Genomic DNA, 20,454 nt, shown 5'->3' on the forward strand with positions numbered 1-20,454 from the left:
CCAGCAGAGTATTAGAACCCTACTGGGAAACAGTGAGAAAACAGAAATTAGGACAGAGAGAATGGATGATCCCTAGAATTCTCCCAAGTGCTGCTTGCTTACCCTATAGACCGGCTTTGGCAGTGTTTCATTGGTATCTCTTGCAAAGGACAATTGTCATTCCTCCTTCCTTTCAATAAAATAATCTTAAAATCTGTCTACTAACAACTGTTTTTGGGATGTGGCTACACTGAAGCAGACCTGTGGCTTTGCTGCAGATGTTAGCCGATTCTCAGTTGCTGAGTTTCCACATTGCTCAAATTTCAGGATTTATGACTGGATAGAAATTACAGTCACATAATTGTTAGGATTTTGGTTCTCGTTTTCTGAACTGTAAATGACCCAGGGCAAGAAAACTCCCCAAAGCCTAACAGATCCTCTATGCCCTCAAGTCTAGTATTCTTCCTGTGGTGGAAAGTTAAAAAAGCCCCAACCCTGTACCTGCCATCAGCTATGAATTAAACTATGATCCAACAGCCTAAAGGATTTAAAGCAGAAAATCTGTCCGGACTGCAAGAACTTCTGCTGTTTAGAATAATCAACTTTCAGTATGACATGAAAATTCAGAACAACAGTCATGTATATAGCCAGACAGCCTCACACATCACTGTTTCTCAGTCCAACACCAGTATTTCAGGACTTTCCAGTTATAATTTCCTTAAGAGAAACCCAATTTTAAAATTAATCTTCAACAAAAAAGACTGTACCAAGAAATTCTCAATTTTTTATTACCTCAGAAATAATTTTCTGCTGTGCAGTTTGAAAACCTAGTCCTCGAACAAACAACTGCTTTTCTCCAGAAATTAAAGACAACAACGAGAGATTACTGATATTGCAAAACAGCTTCTGGAACTGCATGTTTTTAAAACAGCAGAGAGACACTTGAACTACATTATTTCATCCAGGTAGTTTCTGATTACAGGAAAAATAGTCCTTTTCAACAGTATTTATGATGAATTCCTGTTAATTTGTACTGTTTTGCCATTTGCAGCTATGAGGATTTGAAAAATGGTAGGAAGCAATTGTGCATTTGCCAAGTGCAATGTGTTTGTCCTTTTTTTTAAAAAAAATCTGTAGTTTGATTTCTACAGCTGCTGCGGTAATCTACTGCATTAAGTGTACAACATGTACATTTTTCTGATGTAATTTTAATGTAAAATTTACATCTGTCTTTCCATCATCATGACAAGAGTATCTGACAACTAATATTATTACCACCACAGTGCACAGATCAGCATTAACCTGGTTTTATTCCTTATTTTGAAGAGATGAGGAGCATATTAAATTTGTGTCTATTTATCTAACACTTCAAATGCTATGCCTTTTTGCTTTCTTCAGGGACCAAGCCTGACAGAGTTCAAAAAGTGTTTGGACAACACTCAGACACATGGTGTGATTCCAGGGCTTGTCCTGTGCAAGAGATGGACTCTGTGATCCTTGTGGGTTGCTTCCAACTCAGCATATTCCATGATTCTGTGCTACTTGTATTGCTGCTGTGATAAAACTGAGGACTGTTTTAAATTTGATGTGCTCTGGAAACCAAGTCCAAGACTCCTATTAAGCATTTATGTTCAAACATGTAGGAGTTGATCCACCATGCACTAAAATTAACACATGATAGAATGATTATATTGTTTTCCAGAGACAGTAAGAAGACACACTCTTACTAAAGTGAAAAATTATAGCTTTGCTACTGCAGCAATTGAGAGTGACATAAGAATTTACAAGTTCATGTCCTAGCTCAAAACGTTTTCCAATTCTCTCTAGCAGAATTTTTTTGACTTTCCCCTGAATCTCTTCCCCTTTCTGCCTCCTTCAGGGCGGGTAACTGAGATGTCAATGCCAGAATTTTTTGTCTAAGGACCTATGTTTTGCAGCTTATTCCCTAAAGGGGAGGTGGGCCAGCTGCTGTCTTGGATCCCTGGGACACCTGCTTGGAGTATCACAGATGCTCTTTGACTAGAAATGACAGATGTTGCTCTTGATGAAAATGTAATAGCAAAAAATTAGGTTGAGCTCTCTACAAGTAAGGAACATGTTTCCCACCACATTGGAAAATCAGATTTTTTTTCCTTTAATACTTTGGGTCACGTGATTAAATAAAATAAAGGTCTTTTCTGTATGAATGTGTTTTCAGTTTTGTATAATAAGAGTTGGACTTCTTTGATTAGTAGTCCTTCCCTGCAGCTTAGAGTTGATCTTATAAAGACTTCTCTGGTGATACACTAATAGGATTGCCTTGCACGAGGTTTTACTTTTCAGCTCCAAAGTGTGCTTTTCATACATTAGCAAATTTTTTATTCTGTTTTATACCCGTTGTCAGGTTGGCATGAATTTGGCATTTTCTTGTTTTTACATAGTATAGAAATGACTAATAAAATAAAACATAGAATGGCTTTCTAATCTCATCATTCTTACTTTTTTTTTCTTTTTATGACGAAGTCTCCTAGATGCTGCTGTGCTTTTATCTCAATGTTGCTCTTACCTGTGTTTACTCCTCCAGTGAATATCCATGCTCCAGTTGTCATTGCAGCCTTAATAAGTCCTTTTCCAAAGACTTGTTTGAGTTTTGGCTGAAGTTCAAAGTTCTGAAGGCCCCCGTGCACAGAGATGAGAAGTTTGGGGAGCTCAAGTTGCCATTCTTTGGTCATCAGATGCAGAAGAAGGTCAGGCTTTGTGTCAAAAGACACACGTACATACTGCAGAAACAAGGTCAATAGTAGAGGAAAAAAAGATTGGTTATACCCACTGATTTCTAATGCATGTTATCTGTGCCCAGTTGATCACTATTTTTAATGACAAAACTATTAACTGTTTGCTAACCTGATGATTAGTTTCTAGTTAAGAAACTAGGAATAATGGAACACTTGCAATTCACAGGCTGGATAATTTTCTTTATTTAGGAAATTAAGACATTAATTGGTTCAAAATCCTTAGCAATGCTTGAAAGTAATGTCTACAATTTATAAATGCAAAAAACTGGAGCAGAAATGTAAGAGGGCTGCCAAAGATGACCTAAGTAAGTCAGGGTCACAACTGTGCATGTACTTGTACCGCATTTTCAAATTAACAAAGTTAAACCCTTACATGGTAAGAAATAACAGATTAAAAACTCAGTTCTTCAAGCACACATAAGTATAATTGAACAAGACTACTAAACTGATACTTTCCAGATGAAAGAATGCTAACTACATACAATTTGTACAGCTTCATGGTCTTGCCTTAGAAGACTCTAGATCCTAAAATGGCTGTGAAACAAATTCACACATTTCCAGTTGCTGGCTGTTCTGTGCTATACTTGCAGCAATTTGTGCTAGAGAGATCATATGTGTGCTCAAAGATAACAATTGTCTTCAAAATTTCTACAGCACTACCATGTCACATAAATACCTGTCTCTCTCTCTTACAAGCCTTTCTCCTGCTCTTTCAGTTGCTGTTTCACAAAACCTGTGACAGAGCAGGTGATATTTTTTTTATTTCTAGTTACATATCAGAAACACGGAAAAAATCCTTTCTATAGCTACTAAGATCTGGAAGGACCCCCTTAATAAAATAAAATAGGTTGCAGAAAGCAGTCATCTGTCAAACTTCTGATTGAATCAATGTCTGTAGAGCAACTTCAGCAGTCTTTCTCTTAATGGGTTGTCAGCACAGACATCAGGTGTATACCTTTGCCTTCAGCCTGAGGAATGCCTAGTCCTAATTTATTTATTGTAACATGCCAGGTAGTATAACATCCATACATATTATGTGTTATGAATGATGTTCTATTTTTCCAATTTATCAAGCACCAAGATTAAATTTAATAATAAATTTTTAATAGTAACAAAATGAATACAATCAAAGTATTGGAGATGACAAAGTATTGGAGATGAATACAATCAAAGTGCATATATTTGTGAATATAAAAAATTTGGCAGTAAGTAATTTAGTATACTTGAGGTTCGTATAAAGCATAAGCAAAACCGACTGGGGAGTGGCTCCCATTCCTCATGTACCAAAGCATCCAGGCTAACAATCCCACTTATATACTGTAGGCTTCTAGAAAACTCCTCCTAGTTTCTATTCCTAAAATCTACGTCACTGTGTTGTATGGCGCATGCTCTGCTAATGGGTTAGGGGGTCTCTCATCCTTTTGAGGGTCTTATTTCCGATGAAGGCTCATCGTCTTCCTCAGTGACCGAGGTGTGACCCGCAGGTAGCGCAGGCGCCCTGTGTGACTGAGCAGATGTTTTCCATAACAAGACTTTAATTGAGTCCCTTGCTTGGAATCATCCCATTTTGGCCCATTTCAAGGTCAAAACTTTCTATTTCTAGCTGCTGCTTGTCAGACCTACGTCCTTCTACTATTCTTGTTTGACTTTCTTCCAACGTCCTTCTTTGACTCCCAACATCTGGAAGATGTCCTTTCTCCTGTCTCACTCCTTTCCCCCCTCACTCTGCAACAATTGTCTTCTACTGATCTAAATACAATTTTGTTAATATAGTTACAATTTAATTAGCACGAATCACATTTATCACATATGTAATCATTTTGTCCCTTTTTGACTCATCTAATCAGTATTTCTTGAGAAGAGTTTGTTGTTTTTTAGCAATACCATATGATAATAAAGTGGATTCCTTTCTAGCTGAGTAAGAAATAAGGATTTGACATTTTCCAGAGGAAACTGCTAATAGACAGGATTTTTTGCAAGAATGAGTTGTTGCACAGTAAACATCTATTGTTAACATTTCTGGAAGCAGAAGCTTGTTTGCACAATTAGTTGTGGGGCCCGAGCAAGAACTTGGGAATGCACATTCACCCCAGTGCATCAGCAATATTCTCTGCAGCAGTCAGACAAACTTGCAACAGCTACTGGACATAAAAAACACAGTATTCATGTCTGCCAAGCTCATTAATAAAGATGAACTGCCTCCTCAGTAGCTACTCAGTCAATTTGCAGTGTGAGATAAAATCTTGTATGGCACCTGATCCCACTGAGTAGATTAAACATTAATAATTTTTAAATTGGGATTTGAGAGTTGTCAAAGTTTTAACACACCAGGGGAGGTGCAACAAGAAAGATTCTTTTTCCCTTTTTTATGTCTTAAGAAGATCTGAGGCTGCAAAGGGCAACTGGAGGCATTCACAGACAACATCCCTCATGGGGCCTACATGAAAATTCTGTTGGTCAAACGATGGAATCTTTGGCTTGGAATCACTGGTAATTTACTCTGCTTTTTGGTGAAGACAGACTGCAAGTCTTAAGAAGATAATTAAGGTGAATTCACACTGGCAATGACCATAAAAATATGTTGAAAACATGCCATTGCATCATCTGGGATAATATTAAGATAAAGGCACAAATGGCATCAGATGTGTATTACATTATCTGGACAGTGACTACTTTTTTCTTGTTTATTTGATTCTTTAGCCTTTTCTAAAAATACCTCAGAATGCATGATTTCACTGTCCCTACCTTCTTAAATCTATGTATTACTCTTCTTACACATGAATTCTAATAAATATAAATCTATAAAGTGAAGAAGAAGTATTTTCTTGCATTTATATGAAATGTAGGTAACTTGTATTGGAGCCAACTGCTTGCTTTTTATACTGCAGGCAAACTCCCTCTATACTTAGGATAATTTTACTTTACAAATCTAAGTTTTTTCATGTAAATTGAAATTTAAATAAAGTGAGATAAGATTGACTGGTTTAGAAGTTTTTGGCAATGATGCCAAACATGATTTTTTTATTGTGCATAGCATTCAATTTTTTTGACTATTTGAATAATTTTTGATCTTACCAAGGCAATTTTTAGTTTGGCATACTTGAATTTACTTTTTGCCACTACTTAATATATTACCTAGTAACTAAAAGAGAATCCTAATTTCAAAAGTTTACATTAAATTATAAATCACATTTTTAAGGCCATTTTTGCCTGTAACAAAAAATTCATGTCTTCTAATCTCATAATAGAATATTTAGCTCTATCAGTTTTTGCTTAGGATGTTAATGAGTCTTTCTGCTGTTCCTGAATTCTCTTGCTATATCCTCTAGAGGCAGATACAAAATTTGAATGTAAGCCAAACCACTATGCTGTTGTGCTATTAAATTCCATGCCTAGTGTACCTGTGTGGTACTATCAGCTCAAATGGGAGTTATTTGGCTCTTCCTTTATGGGAAAAGTATATGGATCAGATGCAAGAATTCAGTTTTTATGTGTCAGCCAAGCAGGGCAAGGTAGAAAGCAAAAGTACAGTTCTGAATCACAAAACCTACAGACTGACCTGACTGGCATCAGCACTGAATGTGAAAGGACCAAGCATCATTACAAAGCTGTAATGACCATTTCATCCCTAGAGTAGTGCAGTGGGAGTTAGCAAGAGTGCATTTGTTGCCAGTTGTTGTTTCACCTTTTTTGCCAAGTGTTCTCTAAAACAAACCTATGTCCACCATCAGTCAAACAGCCAGAGACTTCCAAGTTTGACTCCAGTGCCCTAGGGCAAAAGCCAAAGTTTCTGAGAAATAGAATTACTACTCATTTACTTAAGCACAGCTGTCTCATTAAAGTACTTGGTGAATTATTGCAGATGGGAGTGTCAGTGAATAAATTAAAGAAACTCAGAATTTTGCTGTATTTCTGAAAGTAAATCTATTCAGACAACATTTTGTGATCTGCATTCTAACATTGCTCCTATGCTACTTTTTGGTAACATATTTAGATTTCTATCACTGCAGATATGTATTCAAATTAAAGACTGGTTGCCTGAAAGTGTGATCCTCATGAAAAAATAAATAAATGTAATTCTCACTGAATTCAACAAAACCCCTGCTACTTAGACTGAAACCAGATTGCTTCTGTGTAAGTTATTTCTTAACACCTTAAGGCCTAATCCAAGTTCCACCAAACAATCAGTGAAAGGACCCTCATTGATTTAAAGGGGTTTGGATAAAGGTTTTTCTGTGTTATTTCCCCTTTCTCTCCATGTAGAGCACCATCTTTTAAATTGTGTAAATATTTTTAAGCATTAATTTTCTATAACAGAAAGAATGTTTGCTGCCTTTTCATGGTTTACACAACTTACAGGATTATCTTTTTTTTTTCCTCCCGAAAGCCCTGATGACTTTTGGAATCCTTTTTATACAGTTTTTATAAAATTCAATGCATTTTAAACCAAGAAAAATATCTTTTTCTTTGACTGACTTCCAAATATCCTTAATAAAGTTTAAAGGATCTGAGCATTAGCAACTTTGCCTAAGTAACTGTTAATGTTCATTGGAATTCTACTGCTGTTTTCATGTTTCTGTGCACCATAAGAAAACTTAAGCAGATAACACTGAAGTAAACTTCCTTTCTTTTGCAGCTGCAAACTTATTTTAGGATTTTACTCTGCATATGAAATGTATCATTGAAATGCAATCAGTGAGGAGGAATCTATTTAATTCACCAAAGGCTTTTCAAACAGCCATCTTCCATTTAACCCTGAAAACCCATGATGAAAGAAATTTTAGTTCTGCAAGCAGCAATCATTTAAAGAGGTTTATAGAAAATCCAGGCCCACTAATTAATGAGAGAACATTAAGGGTGTGTGTGGGTGTGTGTGGGTGTGGGTGTGTGTGTGTGTGTAAAGGCAGATAGTGTATTTAAAAAATGGGTTTAGTTTGCTCACAAGTGCAGTGCAAAATGCATCACATCAAGATTGTCTTAACCGGTACACTGATGAACAGAATATATATTCAAATTTTTCAGAATATTGCTCTTAATTGGAATGGAATCACTCACATTAGTTTGATAACTGTTTTCTGACTTAATAAAATGCTAGTATAAAGATAGATAAGTGTCTTCCTTCTTAAACTGCAAAGAGCCAACTAGTGTAAGCAGATCATATTTTATTAGTTTTCCTGTATTTTTATCAATTTTATTTGCAAAACCTCTTAACAAAATTTATGTACATCCACACCCCTCTCACATCGTTTTACAGTTGTTAAATTTGAAAATCTGCTATAAGAACAAAATAAATGCAGACAAGCAAAATTGTTAACTGCATTTCTTACATATTAATGGGATGAGTCACTTGTAAAGAAAATATGAGATTGAGAGGGATCTAAACACCACAGATCATCTGTGGTTGCATGAAACTGAAGGAAAGGCCTTTCTCATAACTGATCTTGTTAACGAGTTAATCTCAGCTACGTGTTTCTATATAATTTCCTGCACAAATTATTAAGCTATTCACATTATTGATTTAAGAAGGATATTGCAGCTGCACTGAAGACACTTTAACAACTCCATGGCATTAGCAAAAGTCATGCTGTTTGGGAATTTTTGTTCCATGTGGCATGTAAACCATGTGGTTTACAACACATAAACCTACATAATTGCTGTTTTGTTCCAAATCCATGTGTTCTGTTACAATTTCAGTATAATTTTCATTTCCACAGCTAAAGATCTGTTTGTTGTTGTGTGGTGGCAACTGATATAATATTGTATCATGGAAAGTATATTTATACTCACTGTATATTTTGTATTACAATCTAATTCTGTTATTTCAAATGGAAAAATAATTATCTGTCAATTTTATGGGTACTAATCTATTCCATTAATTGTCTCCTAATTTCCCAGGAGTGTAAGGTCATGGTTCCTTTTAACAAACCCCACCTAATTCTTAGCAGTCCAATTCAGAAAAAAATTTAGCAATTTTGCTGTTAGCACAGACCAAGAAAAAAATACTACTCAATTCAGTGTTTCCCTTGCTTAGTAATTTTCATGCATGGGCATCCATTTCAGGAAAAAAATAGGGAACAGGTGGAACATTTAATGCCAATGTTTTCCCCTGAGGTTTCCGTTGATTTGATCAGCTTGCCAAATCTTGCTGCTTTGTGAGGTTTTTTTATTAGCAAATAGGCACAATATAAAACTACTATGACTGCCAGCAAAAAACAGCTTGCATGCTGTAGAGTTATTTGGTAGCCAGCACCTAGAAAATTACTAGCACATTTTTAGAAAGGAATAAACTCATCATGTTTTCTCCCCTTTATCTTTCTTTCCTTATCCACACTGATCAGCTTCTCTGCATTTGGGTTTGAGAATGTACAGTTGAACAAGAATATTTCCAAGAGCTACTATGTACTTGCTCCTTTTTTTTCAAGCCTTATTTTATCAATATAATGTCTTCTTTTTCCTTCCTCTGATGAAAAAGTTAGGGAGTTCCTTTGATTGAGCAAATTCTTGGCTTCTACAGAAAACTTTGGATTTGTTAACTTTTATTTAATATGGGAAAATCCTAGTACCCAGTACATGCAAAGGGAGGAGTTAAATTTTCTATTAATAAAACTGCAACACCTACTTAGGCAGCTTTTTTACTATAGTCTACCCTAAAATAATGTTTGGGTCTGGAAATATGAACACAATGACATCTTCATGCTGCTTTATGTGGCAAACAAGTATAACAAAATTCTTTAATCCATTTCCATTTAAATGGTATGCAAGCCTCCTTATTTGTATTTTGGTCTTATGAATGGTATTTTTCTCACTGGTGGTCAGCAAGCACAAAACCCATTCGAGAGATATTTACTGAACTGTTTAATTTGAAGCACTTTTCCCACTAGTGAATAATCAAATTTCTGGAGATTTTATAGACTTTTTAAATGAATGAAAATTTTGTTTTATCCCAATACTTTGGGTGGGATTTAATGATTACAAAGAGATGGCATGTGCAACTTCCTGATTCTAGTCTGAAAAAATAAATCCAGAGAGTTTCCAGCAATAAGTGCATTGTCTTTATTTATCCCCGTTTTAGCTTGCTATTTAGTTTTCTGAGAGTTTTAGTCCCTCTCTCTGTTCTCTTTCTTTTTTCTAAATTGTTCATAGTTTCACTCCCCACTGCATTCTGTGACAATGTTTCTCTTCCCTTTATGCTGACTTCTAGTTTTATCTCCACAGTTTCATTTCAATTGAGCACACAGCATGACTCTTAGAGCATGTCTCTTCTAGCGCTAAGCTAGGTCATCAGAATCCCAGCAAAGATGAGAAATCCTCTAAGAGAATTGGTGTCAACATCTTCCCTAAAATCTTCATTTCTGGGCTCTCCAAGAGTACTTTTGTCTGGGCAGGGCTGTTTTTTGCTTTGTAGCAATCTTCAACGACATCACTGAGAAAGCTCTAGTTATTATCCCTTCTCATAAAACTGATTCAATGCAAAGAATCCATATACAATTAATAACATTCCTTACTGTATCTTTGGACCTCTGGCCTTGCAGATTTTTAGTTGACTGGTTATCAAATGAACATATATGTCTGTGATACTCTCTGAGAAATTACCAATTTCTCAGAGAAATTACCTGTTTCTTGGTGCTTTCTAGTTTCTATCAAAAGAAGCCATCCATCTCCACAAACAGAACCATCCACTTGAGTAGTCACTCCAACCCCAGGACCTCTGTACACATTAAGGAAAATATTTTGCCCCTGCTAGCATAGTACCTGAGATTTTCAGAGTCTCTCATCTCTGTTTTTTATGACAGATCTGAGATATCTACTGGGAAGAATTCATGCACAGAAAACAGTACTGGATTGTTCTGCAGAGCGTCCAGGAGTTCAGCTTCTGCTCTCTCTGTCAAAGCAGTGTATTGGCCATGAAGTGCTAGGCACATACTCCTCTATCATTCCCAAAGATCCAGGTTCTGCAGCTGAGATAGAGTAAGAGAGATTGCTCCTTTTATGTAATATTACATAGGAGAAATACATGCACGGGTCAGTGTGTGTGCTGGAAATGTTTCTCCAAGTTAGTGGAGCAAAGTTTTCAGATTAATACACTTCAGTATGACTCCACAGGGAAGGACCAACTTCTTGCTCAAGGGATTTCCTAGTCCCTACATTAGATGCCTCTTATTTCACTGAAATATGAACCATAAGTCTAACTGGTCCATCTTCCTATACATGTCTATAATGTGGAATATTAACGGGAATTTGCTATGTTTAAAATTTGTCAGCTTTGCAGACCCGGACAGCAGTGGGAAATCATACTTGAATTCTAAAATTATTCAGAAAAAGAGGGATAAGTAGCCATTGGAATAAAAATAAGACAGCAGCACACTAATGTGTCTTCAGCCTTCATAAAGGTAGCTCCTCTTACACTGCACTCCAGCTTTTACAGTTAATTTTGTTCACCAACTCTTTGGCACATGATACATAAAAACATACATTCCAGTCATACACTCAATATTACTTTAGCATGACGTTAAGAAAGAATGTCGCTCATTCTTTGTGAACGCTTACTGTCAGCTAGCAGCATTATTTATCTAAGAGAAAAACATGGTTACCATGGCTTTATTGGAGTGGCCTCCTCCTTGGAACTCAATGGTTCCAAAAGCGTCCGTCGGGCTGAGCTGCGTGTGCTTGCTGATGGACCACTTCTCCGACTGGATGTCATTGCGAGGAAGCCTGGTTTCATTTTTCTCATTCTGAGCAGTGGAGGTGCTGGGAGGCTGTCCAATGTGTTGACCTGTTAGACGCCCACAGCAACACCTATGACATTGAACAAACAGAAAACCTGAGTCACGAGTGTATAAACTGAACAGGGCAACAAACTACAAAAAGAACCCAACCCCTTCTCAAATCTGCTGATTCCTTTCCTGAAGCCTTATGTATGGAAGCCATACAGAACATATATTTCCTTTTTTACCTTGTGTCTTGTTTACTTTGGACTTTCTGTATTTCAAAAAAATCACGCTTTGTTCTAAATATGTACAAAATGAAATTAAAGAACATCTCTTTTCTTCAAGTAACATCAGGACAAGTAATCAGCTTTTGCATGGATTAGCACAAATTGTAAATTGATAGTTTAATGCATCTATTTGCTTTTGACAATGATATGTGTCATGAATCCAATTTAGGCAAATATTCAGTGCAACGAATATTGAGCTAAGAAGATAAGGAAATTACACACAGATGCGGACCCACCCCTCATTTATTTTTTTTATGAAGTAAGTTTTGAAATGCAAACAAATAGTTCCCATAAGAATCCATCACTCCAGATGGACCTTCTGAACAAATAAGTTTTCAAAATATTTATATCTGGATCCATTGTATATACATACATATATATAGAGAGAGAGATTTCTATTTTAACCAGCTTCCATTTTTCATACAAGTAACATGCAATTACCTATGGGGGTCTTTGGTGCTGGGTATGATATGAACACATTCTCTCTTGTAAAATGCTCTTTCTATCCATGATTTCTGTGCCTAAAAAAAGAGAAAGGAAATGCCTTGAGCTCTGTTTGCTTATTATATACATCCTATAGTACAACTGTAGGAAAACAGAAAGTTCCACTGATTCTTCAGATAAACAGTTCATAATTTGCAGAGGGCAAACATTACATTAGAACTATGGTTCTCTTCTAGTGCTAAGCACCCAGCACAAGCTTTAAATATTATTTTCTTATTCACTAGCCAGATGACCTTGATGTTGTTACCTATATTCTCACAACAGAGGAAGAAATCTCTGGAGAAGAATTAACTCAAACTCCAAATCTTTCTGCATGTCAGAAAAAGCCCTACACCTATTCGTTAAAAACCACCTCTGTTCCCATGTCAGTGATACAACTAAGCCAACTCTAATTTAAAAAAAAAACCCACAACCAAACCAACCAAATTACCCCAAACATTTTTACACAAGCACTGACAGAGCTGCTTAACACAGAGGCAGAAACTGTAGTTTTCTGTGCGGACACCTTAATTTAAAAAAAAAAAGAAAAAAGATCTGTTTCTGAAACCAGACACAAAACATTTTAATACATCGAGACACCTGATTGGCAGGTAGCCTCTAAAATAGTTCAGTGAACTGTTGCTGGTTGTTGGTTGTTCACAACACTCAAGTTCTTCCACCACATGTTGACAGAAAAGAAGGAAATTTACTGCAGCATATTCTTAATTGTCAGATGCAAAAGAAGTCTTTTTAGACAGAGAGATGGGTAGGAAAGAAAAAGGGAGAAGAGAAGAACAAACACAAAACAAGAAAGGAGAGAATTTCAGAGTTCTGGAATATTTTTTATTATCTAGGAAATCCTCACTCCACATAAGATTAGATCTGGCAAGCTCTCTAAAACATTCACACACATAGAATTCTATTATTCAATTTAATAAGGAGATGAGTTGAAGCTTTCCTTTGAAAAATTCAATTTAAAGCAGATTAACTAATATATTTAAACAATAAAATTACCCACTTAACTGCACAGCATAAACAGAACTATAAACTATGACAAAATTATCTGAGAATTAAGTCATGTGAAATGAACTTTAAACAATTTAAAGGAAATATGAGCATTTTGCCTCTGATGTTAGCTTTTACTATGCAAGGATATATAAGTAATACCTATGCATTACTTTTACTAACTAATGTTACACCACTATTTAATGTTACCATCTTGTCAACTCAATCTATATCTCGTTTTCCATGTTTAAAACTAGAACCTTCTGCTTCTTCAGAAGCATGTGAAAATCACTGTGAACTAAAGAAATTTCTTGCAGTTTGAGAATGTCACTAGCACAAATTATAAAATAACATAACCAGAATTTCTAGCTACATCTACTACTTATCAGTCCCAGTATATGGCATTTATTCTTTTTCTTTTTACAGGGAAAATAATTCCTTGCTGGACCTAGTGGTTACTGGTGCCATTTAGCAATATTTTATCTTTGGTCTCCTTGCATTTTTATTTGAAAAATCTGCTAGACTTCATATTTTGTAGGAATAGCAGATACCTAGCATCACTTTTACCATCAGAAAAATATCAGAACTCCATAAAACCATTAAATAAAACTGTATTTGACTGGCTTTTCTCACGGTAGCAATCAGAAGGTTAATGTATTATAGAAGGTTGGGCAAGATTTGTTTTGTTTAAACAAAGTATAGTTAAATAGAAATTCAGAATGCCAAAGAAGTTTTACTTTACCTAAGAGAGACTACCTTGAGATTTAATTTATTATAACCTCTAAATATCCTTTATGAAATATATTATTATTTTCATACTTTTCTGCAAACAATTTATTGTGGTGAATGTCCTGGCTACAAAGAACTAATGTGTCTTTTCTAAAGGTGGCCACTAACTAAATTTATCTCAAGTTCCAGTATGAAAAGGTGCCATAACAGGTACGTCACTGAAATTTTTTCTTTAGGTCTAAAACCAAGCTTTCCAAACCCAAGAAACTGGCATTTAATTCTTTTTCCTACTCTTTCTCATATGGTCTTTGCAAGTGGAGAAGAAACACAGCTATATTAAAAAAATAAATTAATAACAAAAATAATAATTGGTATTGGAATTTTCATCACACTTCTTCAAAGGTAATATTGCAAAAATAATAACTGGATTTAAAATCTCCTTTATTCACATCAAGAAAAGATACTTTCCAGGTTTTAGATCTCAAACAATACACTATCCTACCCAGCAGAGTTGTGGTGACAAAATACATGATTTAGTAATCTCATAATTCCTTGTTCTTCCAAATTTAAAATAAACAATTTGGTTGCACTGCCCCATGCTAGTTATCTTTCTGCAACAGATATAAATTGCAATGAAGTATAAAGTTCAGAGATATAATACATTATGCTACTTGCTATAGCATCTTCATAACAGAATAACTTCAGGAAATCAACATATTCGCAATTTAAACTGTCTGCATTAAACTCTTACTTATAATGCAAATAAATAAAGTAATAAAAAGTTTAGAAGACTATAGCAAAGACTAGTAGAACAAGAAGCTTATGTTCTCTTTCTCTTGCTTCATAAATACTCCTTCAGTAATGGTTAACGAGACAATTTAAAGTCCACAGTGAATTCATAAAGTACACGCCATACTTGCGTTTAGTTTATTCATAGTTTAACTCTCTGGGTAAGCGTCTCTCTTTATTAACCTCACTGCAAAATCCCACCAAGAACATTTTCTTTTTCTCTGTCTTTTTTTTTTACCTGAGTGTCAGACGGGGCGCTGGAGGCTGTCCTGGAGCAAGCCCTGCTGCCCACGTTGTGCCAGGGCCATGGCTGGTAATGCCGCACAAGGCGCTCGCCCTGCCCTTGGCGCAGCCACGAGAGCCAGCAGAGCCCTCGCACCCATCGGCTGCTGGGAATGTGCTGCCGTGGGATTAGCCTTGTTAAGGGTTCACTGGGCACTCACCCATGGCCCCACAGCATTGCTCGGTTTGAACATCTAATCTGACGCCAAAAGAAAAACAAATCCCTTGAGAGCTTGGATTTAACTGGCACAAGCCTTGATGGGCTTTTTGTCTCCTCTCTTCTTTGCCCCTGAGAAAGTGAGCTGGTCTAAGTGCGATAAGATGCTCTGAGTTCTTAAGTTTGACTCAGGAAAACCAATCCATCAAAAGAAACACTGTACTAAGCTGGCAAGAGCTTGAGAACACGGCAGAAACTGTTAAGCTCCAAAGAATGAAAGCAGTGTGTTTATGGGGCAGCTGTGAGAAATCTATACACATCTGAAATATATTGCAAATAATCAACAATGGCATTTTTCCAAAGAAACTGGGGTTTTGTCACTGTTTCCCACCACAACTGCTGTCCTGTAGCGCATATAACTTTTCATAAACACAAACCTTTGTCCTTCAGAGACAAGTAGCTGCACTGTTTTCATCATAATTAAGAGCTGGTAACTTCAACCAGAACCTGAATATTTACAAATTGGGGACTACTTTACTGTGTCCTCTTGATATTAACATTGATGAATAACATTTTCATATGAACAACACCTTAATTTTTATTTCAGTACCAAGCAAAAACATAGGTTTAGTTACTTACTTCAAGAGTTTTCAACACATAAAGTATTTTGACTCTTAACTCCCACCACCATGTTTGCATTAGCTCCTCTCTACTCCTACATATGACTACATCCCTTCCTTTCCTTATCATTAAGTGTTCATCTGACAAAAATATTCTCTCCACCCTTGGTACTGATAAAAACCACTCTTGGTACAAGAACTAAAGTGTTCTGCATGTGAATTATCTCTGATGGGCCTAGAATGGGCAAGGCTGAGAATATGCATCAACTTTCAAACTTCTTACACCATCACACATGTGGAGAAGCTTCTGCTAGGCTGACTAATCCATGAGATTGCTTTTGTCTCTTGGTTCCCTAAGTTTTTGTGTAAAATACATACATGTATTTTGTAAGTATTAATATATATATTAGGAATGTACACATACTCTCTACGTGTGTATACACACACACACACACACACACACACACACACACACACACACACACACACATTCTTCTCCAGCAAACCTGTGCCCTGTGAGGTTTCTGAGCCAGAGATTCTGTGCTTATCTTGTCAGATCTCTTAAACACAGGATTGGACCAAAGATGGTCTGTGGAAAATGACAAAGGTGAAGTTGCAGCCAGTAGTAAACAGTAGTAAACTGTTCAGTGAGGTTAAGAATATGATGGGGAGTCAGCAGGTAAAGATACCTTGCTTTTTAATACCAGGGAAGTTGGTTTGGTTAAGAGGGTGGAGAAAAAGTGAGGTGAAGAAAGGAAAGATCTCATGACTGAGATAATGGGTTAAAAATCCTAACTGACTTTGAAGTGAAACTTCAGTGTTTGAACCTGACAAAATTATGGAGATTGGTCTTGGATTCATGTTCCAGCTTGCAGAGTAACATGGGGCAAAAGTTGCATCCTTTGTTTTAAGAAATCAATAAAAGAAAATGGTTATATTAAATCCTATATGTCACCCAGTGGCATATTCAACTCTTGCTACAGGTAATTACAACTGTCTTTGCTCATTTAAAGATGCATTAACTTGGGACTCTGTGGCAATGAAACTACCAGCACCATACATATCTCTATTTTTTTGAGAAGTATAAAGGAAGATCCAATACACAGAGACAGCGGCTTTTTAAACTGCAAAATAGTGCTTTCAGAGGTGTATGCTGCCCATTTAATGAAAAAAAAATACATATTCTTTAAAATCTTCCACCCAGCTCACTGTTCATGAAACAAAATATTAAAGCAGCAGTTCACAATGTCAGTACTGACTGCTCATGGGAGGTAGGGGCGAATATTTAAAGACAGATTTCATTGGGGAAAGTGAGGTGTTTAAAGCCTTTCTCTGCTTTGCAGGGGGACAGAGCAGCTGGACAGGCAATGGAGTATTACTGAAGCAGAAATTACAGAGAGGATTTAGAGGAGCATATGGTGACAGAGAGGAATCAGCGCTATTGCGCTATTGCAAACTGATGTGATTAGTATTCCTTAACCAAATGGGAACAAATTTACAATTTACAAATTCCACTGTCTCTGAATAAGAACCCTGTATCTATAAACATATATAGCTATATTAGTACAAAGGAAGGCAATACTTCAGTTAGACCTTATTACAAGATGTGCTCGGGACAAATTTCTAAGCCTCATTTCAACACTGTGCAATTATAAGCACTATAAGCACTTTTAAGTCATTCTTGAAGCATTAGGAATTTACCTGTCTGGACATTAACCCAGGAATCACTGGGCTGTCCCAAAAGATTTCATTTTCTAACAGACATTGATTCCTAGTAGCATCTTAGAGGCTGGCAATCTGATCTTTATTCACTACAGATGTACTTATGTATATTTTGTTCCTTTTCTAATAGGCTTCTCAAGGACTTTATCATCAGAGTTGTTACAAAAACAATGCTGAATTGTCAAGAAAATCAAGTTTTATTCAGTATAGAATAGGCGGGCATAGAATACAGTAATTTATTGTTACAGTATGTTACAGAAATTATCTCCTAGCATTGTTTACCAGTTGTAATTTTTATACTTAAAAGAAATAGAGTAATTTTAAAACAGTTAGGAGCTTTTTATTCAATAGTTAATGATTTTATTAATTATATCTGACACTTTTCTTAGTGCAAGGACACAGAAATGGAAATGTTATGTGCCTGCTAAAGCTACTGCAGAAATGTGCACTTATGCTTTATATAGACATTACTTGGAACAAGCATATGTCATTATTATCCATGCTATTGACAAATTAACTGAACAGATATTTTAAAAAGAGCTAGGGAGAATGATTAGATTCAAAATTGGTGTAGACATCCAGGTTCCTACAGACCTCCTAAAGGTCTATAGAAGTGTAAGAGGAAAATTTTAAAGAAAATGTCACTAAAATGAAGTATATATTGAATAAAGAGCACTTCCAAAAAGTGTTTTCTTCTTATGGGTTTTACCATATAAAAGGAAGAATGAAGCCTATCAGCTTCATTCATGAGGTTTCTTCAGATACATATTTATGATTTCACCAAAATCACTGAGTTTAAAGTTCTTTAAATTAGTAAATAAATCCTTTTTCATAAGAGAGCCTTACTTGATCAGATGATCTGTTTGATCTCTACCAGTGTCACATATGAGGGCTATAAAAAAGGGAAAATACACCAAATGTGTATAATGCTTTCCCCTAAGAATTTCTCAGCTAACAATTATTTTCTGCTCATGGACTTCCTGCAGAGTTATGATTTCTACATACTCTGTAAGTCTTCATGGGATTTCTCCTACCAACTTGCCTGCTGATTCCTTGCAAGCTTTCAACATCTTCACATCTTTCTCCTTGCTTCAGAGGGAAACACTTCCTTCTGTTTCTTTTGAATGTGACTTTCCCATTGCTGAGAGAGGCAGTGAACACTCAATTCCCATCCATCCTCTTCATACCAGTCTTGTTTTTCAAAATGCCTTCTGAAGAATTTTTTTTTCCAGATTAGAAGTGTCTCCTCACATAGAAACCATTTATTACCTTTTATCATCCTTGCTGCCCCTCTCCAACCCTTTTTCAACTTGATTCTTCCTTCTGGGAGGAATCAGAACTGTGCACCAATGGTGGACTGCTTACAGATTGCTATTGTGGCAAGTGGACATTCAGTAGTTTGGTATCTATTTCTTGCCTAATAACTCCCAGGAAGGATTGATTTTGTTTTCTTGACCATCACAACTGAACACTGTGGTATACTTTCACAGGAGTATCTAGCTAAACCCCAATACCTCCCTTAAGTGTAGTAAAGAATTTACAATATTAATGGTGAAGAAGTGCTATAAAAATCAAGCTGTTTTAACAAAATCTTTATTACATAACAGTAATAAATCTATATGAAGTTCTAATTTATGTCAAATGCAGCTTAAAAATATAATAAAAAAAAAATACCATACAAGTCTATAGCTGCAAATACATGGCTGGAAAGAAAAACACACAAAATTCTGGATTCTAAAAGAGTACAACATTATTCCTAACTCTTCAAACTAAAAAAAGAAAATACCTTCCATGTTAAGCAAGGTCTCATGCTGTCTAATAAAAATCATGAAGTTCAAATGCACACGTAGGAGTTATGTTCTGAATCTAATTCTGGTCTGAACTACTGGATTTCTTGTCATTTTATCCCATAAATGTATGACAGCTATAACATTGTCTGCTCTTTCATTAGATTGAGGTGGTTTTGTTAGCCACTGTGTGGGTGCTGAACTGATGAAGGAATTAAAATTAAATTGCACATAGCTGCATGAAAGGGCCTGAACAAATGAGTATTCCAGGTATTCCTCAAGCCTAAACATTCAACTGGACCATCTTCATGTTGCTGTTCACATTTCAGCTTATCTAAGATGCCTATAGTCACTCCCACGTCCCTCTTGAGCCCCCTGAATAATGCAGTCCCACTGGCACCCTCTGTCACAAGGCTTTGGTTGAGGCCATGGTTTCACCACCTCCAGCCTGGGCACATCATGCCAGATGACCTCAGACTGTGGTAAAACTTCCAACACATCTCTAGGCTATTCTTGTAACTATGTTTGTGTCAGATTCATCAGTGTGTGCAAACTGCATTGGAAGCCTCCTGGATCATTCTTGCCATCTTTAAAAGGTAAAACATGAGTACTAAATTGCACAAGTCCAGCATGCATGCAGCTATTTAATTTCTGTCCTATAATCTGTGTTTCCTATTTTTCTTTTCCCAATGCTTTTAAGCACCAGATTTTACTGAATTCTGCCCTAGGGAACATCAAATAACAGAGAGAGATGTTTCAGGCATGTGCCAAGCCCCATGTATCATTTAGATTTTGAGAACCAAATGGTGACACTGACAAGAGTACTTTTTAATGCTAGGTTGTTTATAATGTTCTTTCAAAGAGATGGTGGACATATTCTGGATTAAGTTACAATATTTCTCCCTCATTTGCCATTCAAATTGCATTATAAAGAACAGATTCAAAATTTCCTTCAGATGTCATTTTTGGTTATATGATCCGTTGTGACCCTTGATTCTGTGATATTTGAACTGAAAAGAAATGCAGTACATTAGCTAACTCTTAAATATTACAGGGAAAAGTTTAACAAAAGATACCAGTGATTTAACACTTGAAACAAAACTAAGTAGAATCTTAGCAAGTCTTGATACTG

The 20,454-nt window shown here is 36.1% G+C and overlaps 1 protein-coding gene across 3 annotated transcripts in view; it reads right to left on the bottom strand.

Annotated features, from left to right (window-relative positions):
- Positions 1 to 20,454, bottom strand: part of TRPM3 (transient receptor potential cation channel subfamily M member 3) — a 266,083-nt gene that overhangs the window by 125,672 nt on the left and 119,957 nt on the right. For all 3 annotated transcript variants that reach the window (XM_088156004.1, XM_088156006.1, XM_088156003.1), the window contains exons 2-4: positions 12,190 to 12,269; positions 11,345 to 11,549; positions 2,525 to 2,738 (exon numbers count right to left, since the gene is read on the bottom strand). In XM_088156004.1, coding sequence (XP_088012130.1) covers positions 2,525 to 2,738; positions 11,345 to 11,549; positions 12,190 to 12,269 — 499 coding nt within the window. The remainder of the gene's footprint in view (positions 1 to 2,524; positions 2,739 to 11,344; positions 11,550 to 12,189; positions 12,270 to 20,454) is intronic.

Source organism: Sturnus vulgaris, chromosome Z, assembly GCF_052056855.1.
Source record: "Sturnus vulgaris isolate bStuVul1 chromosome Z, bStuVul1.hap1, whole genome shotgun sequence".
NCBI lineage: Eukaryota > Metazoa > Chordata > Aves > Passeriformes > Sturnidae > Sturnus > Sturnus vulgaris.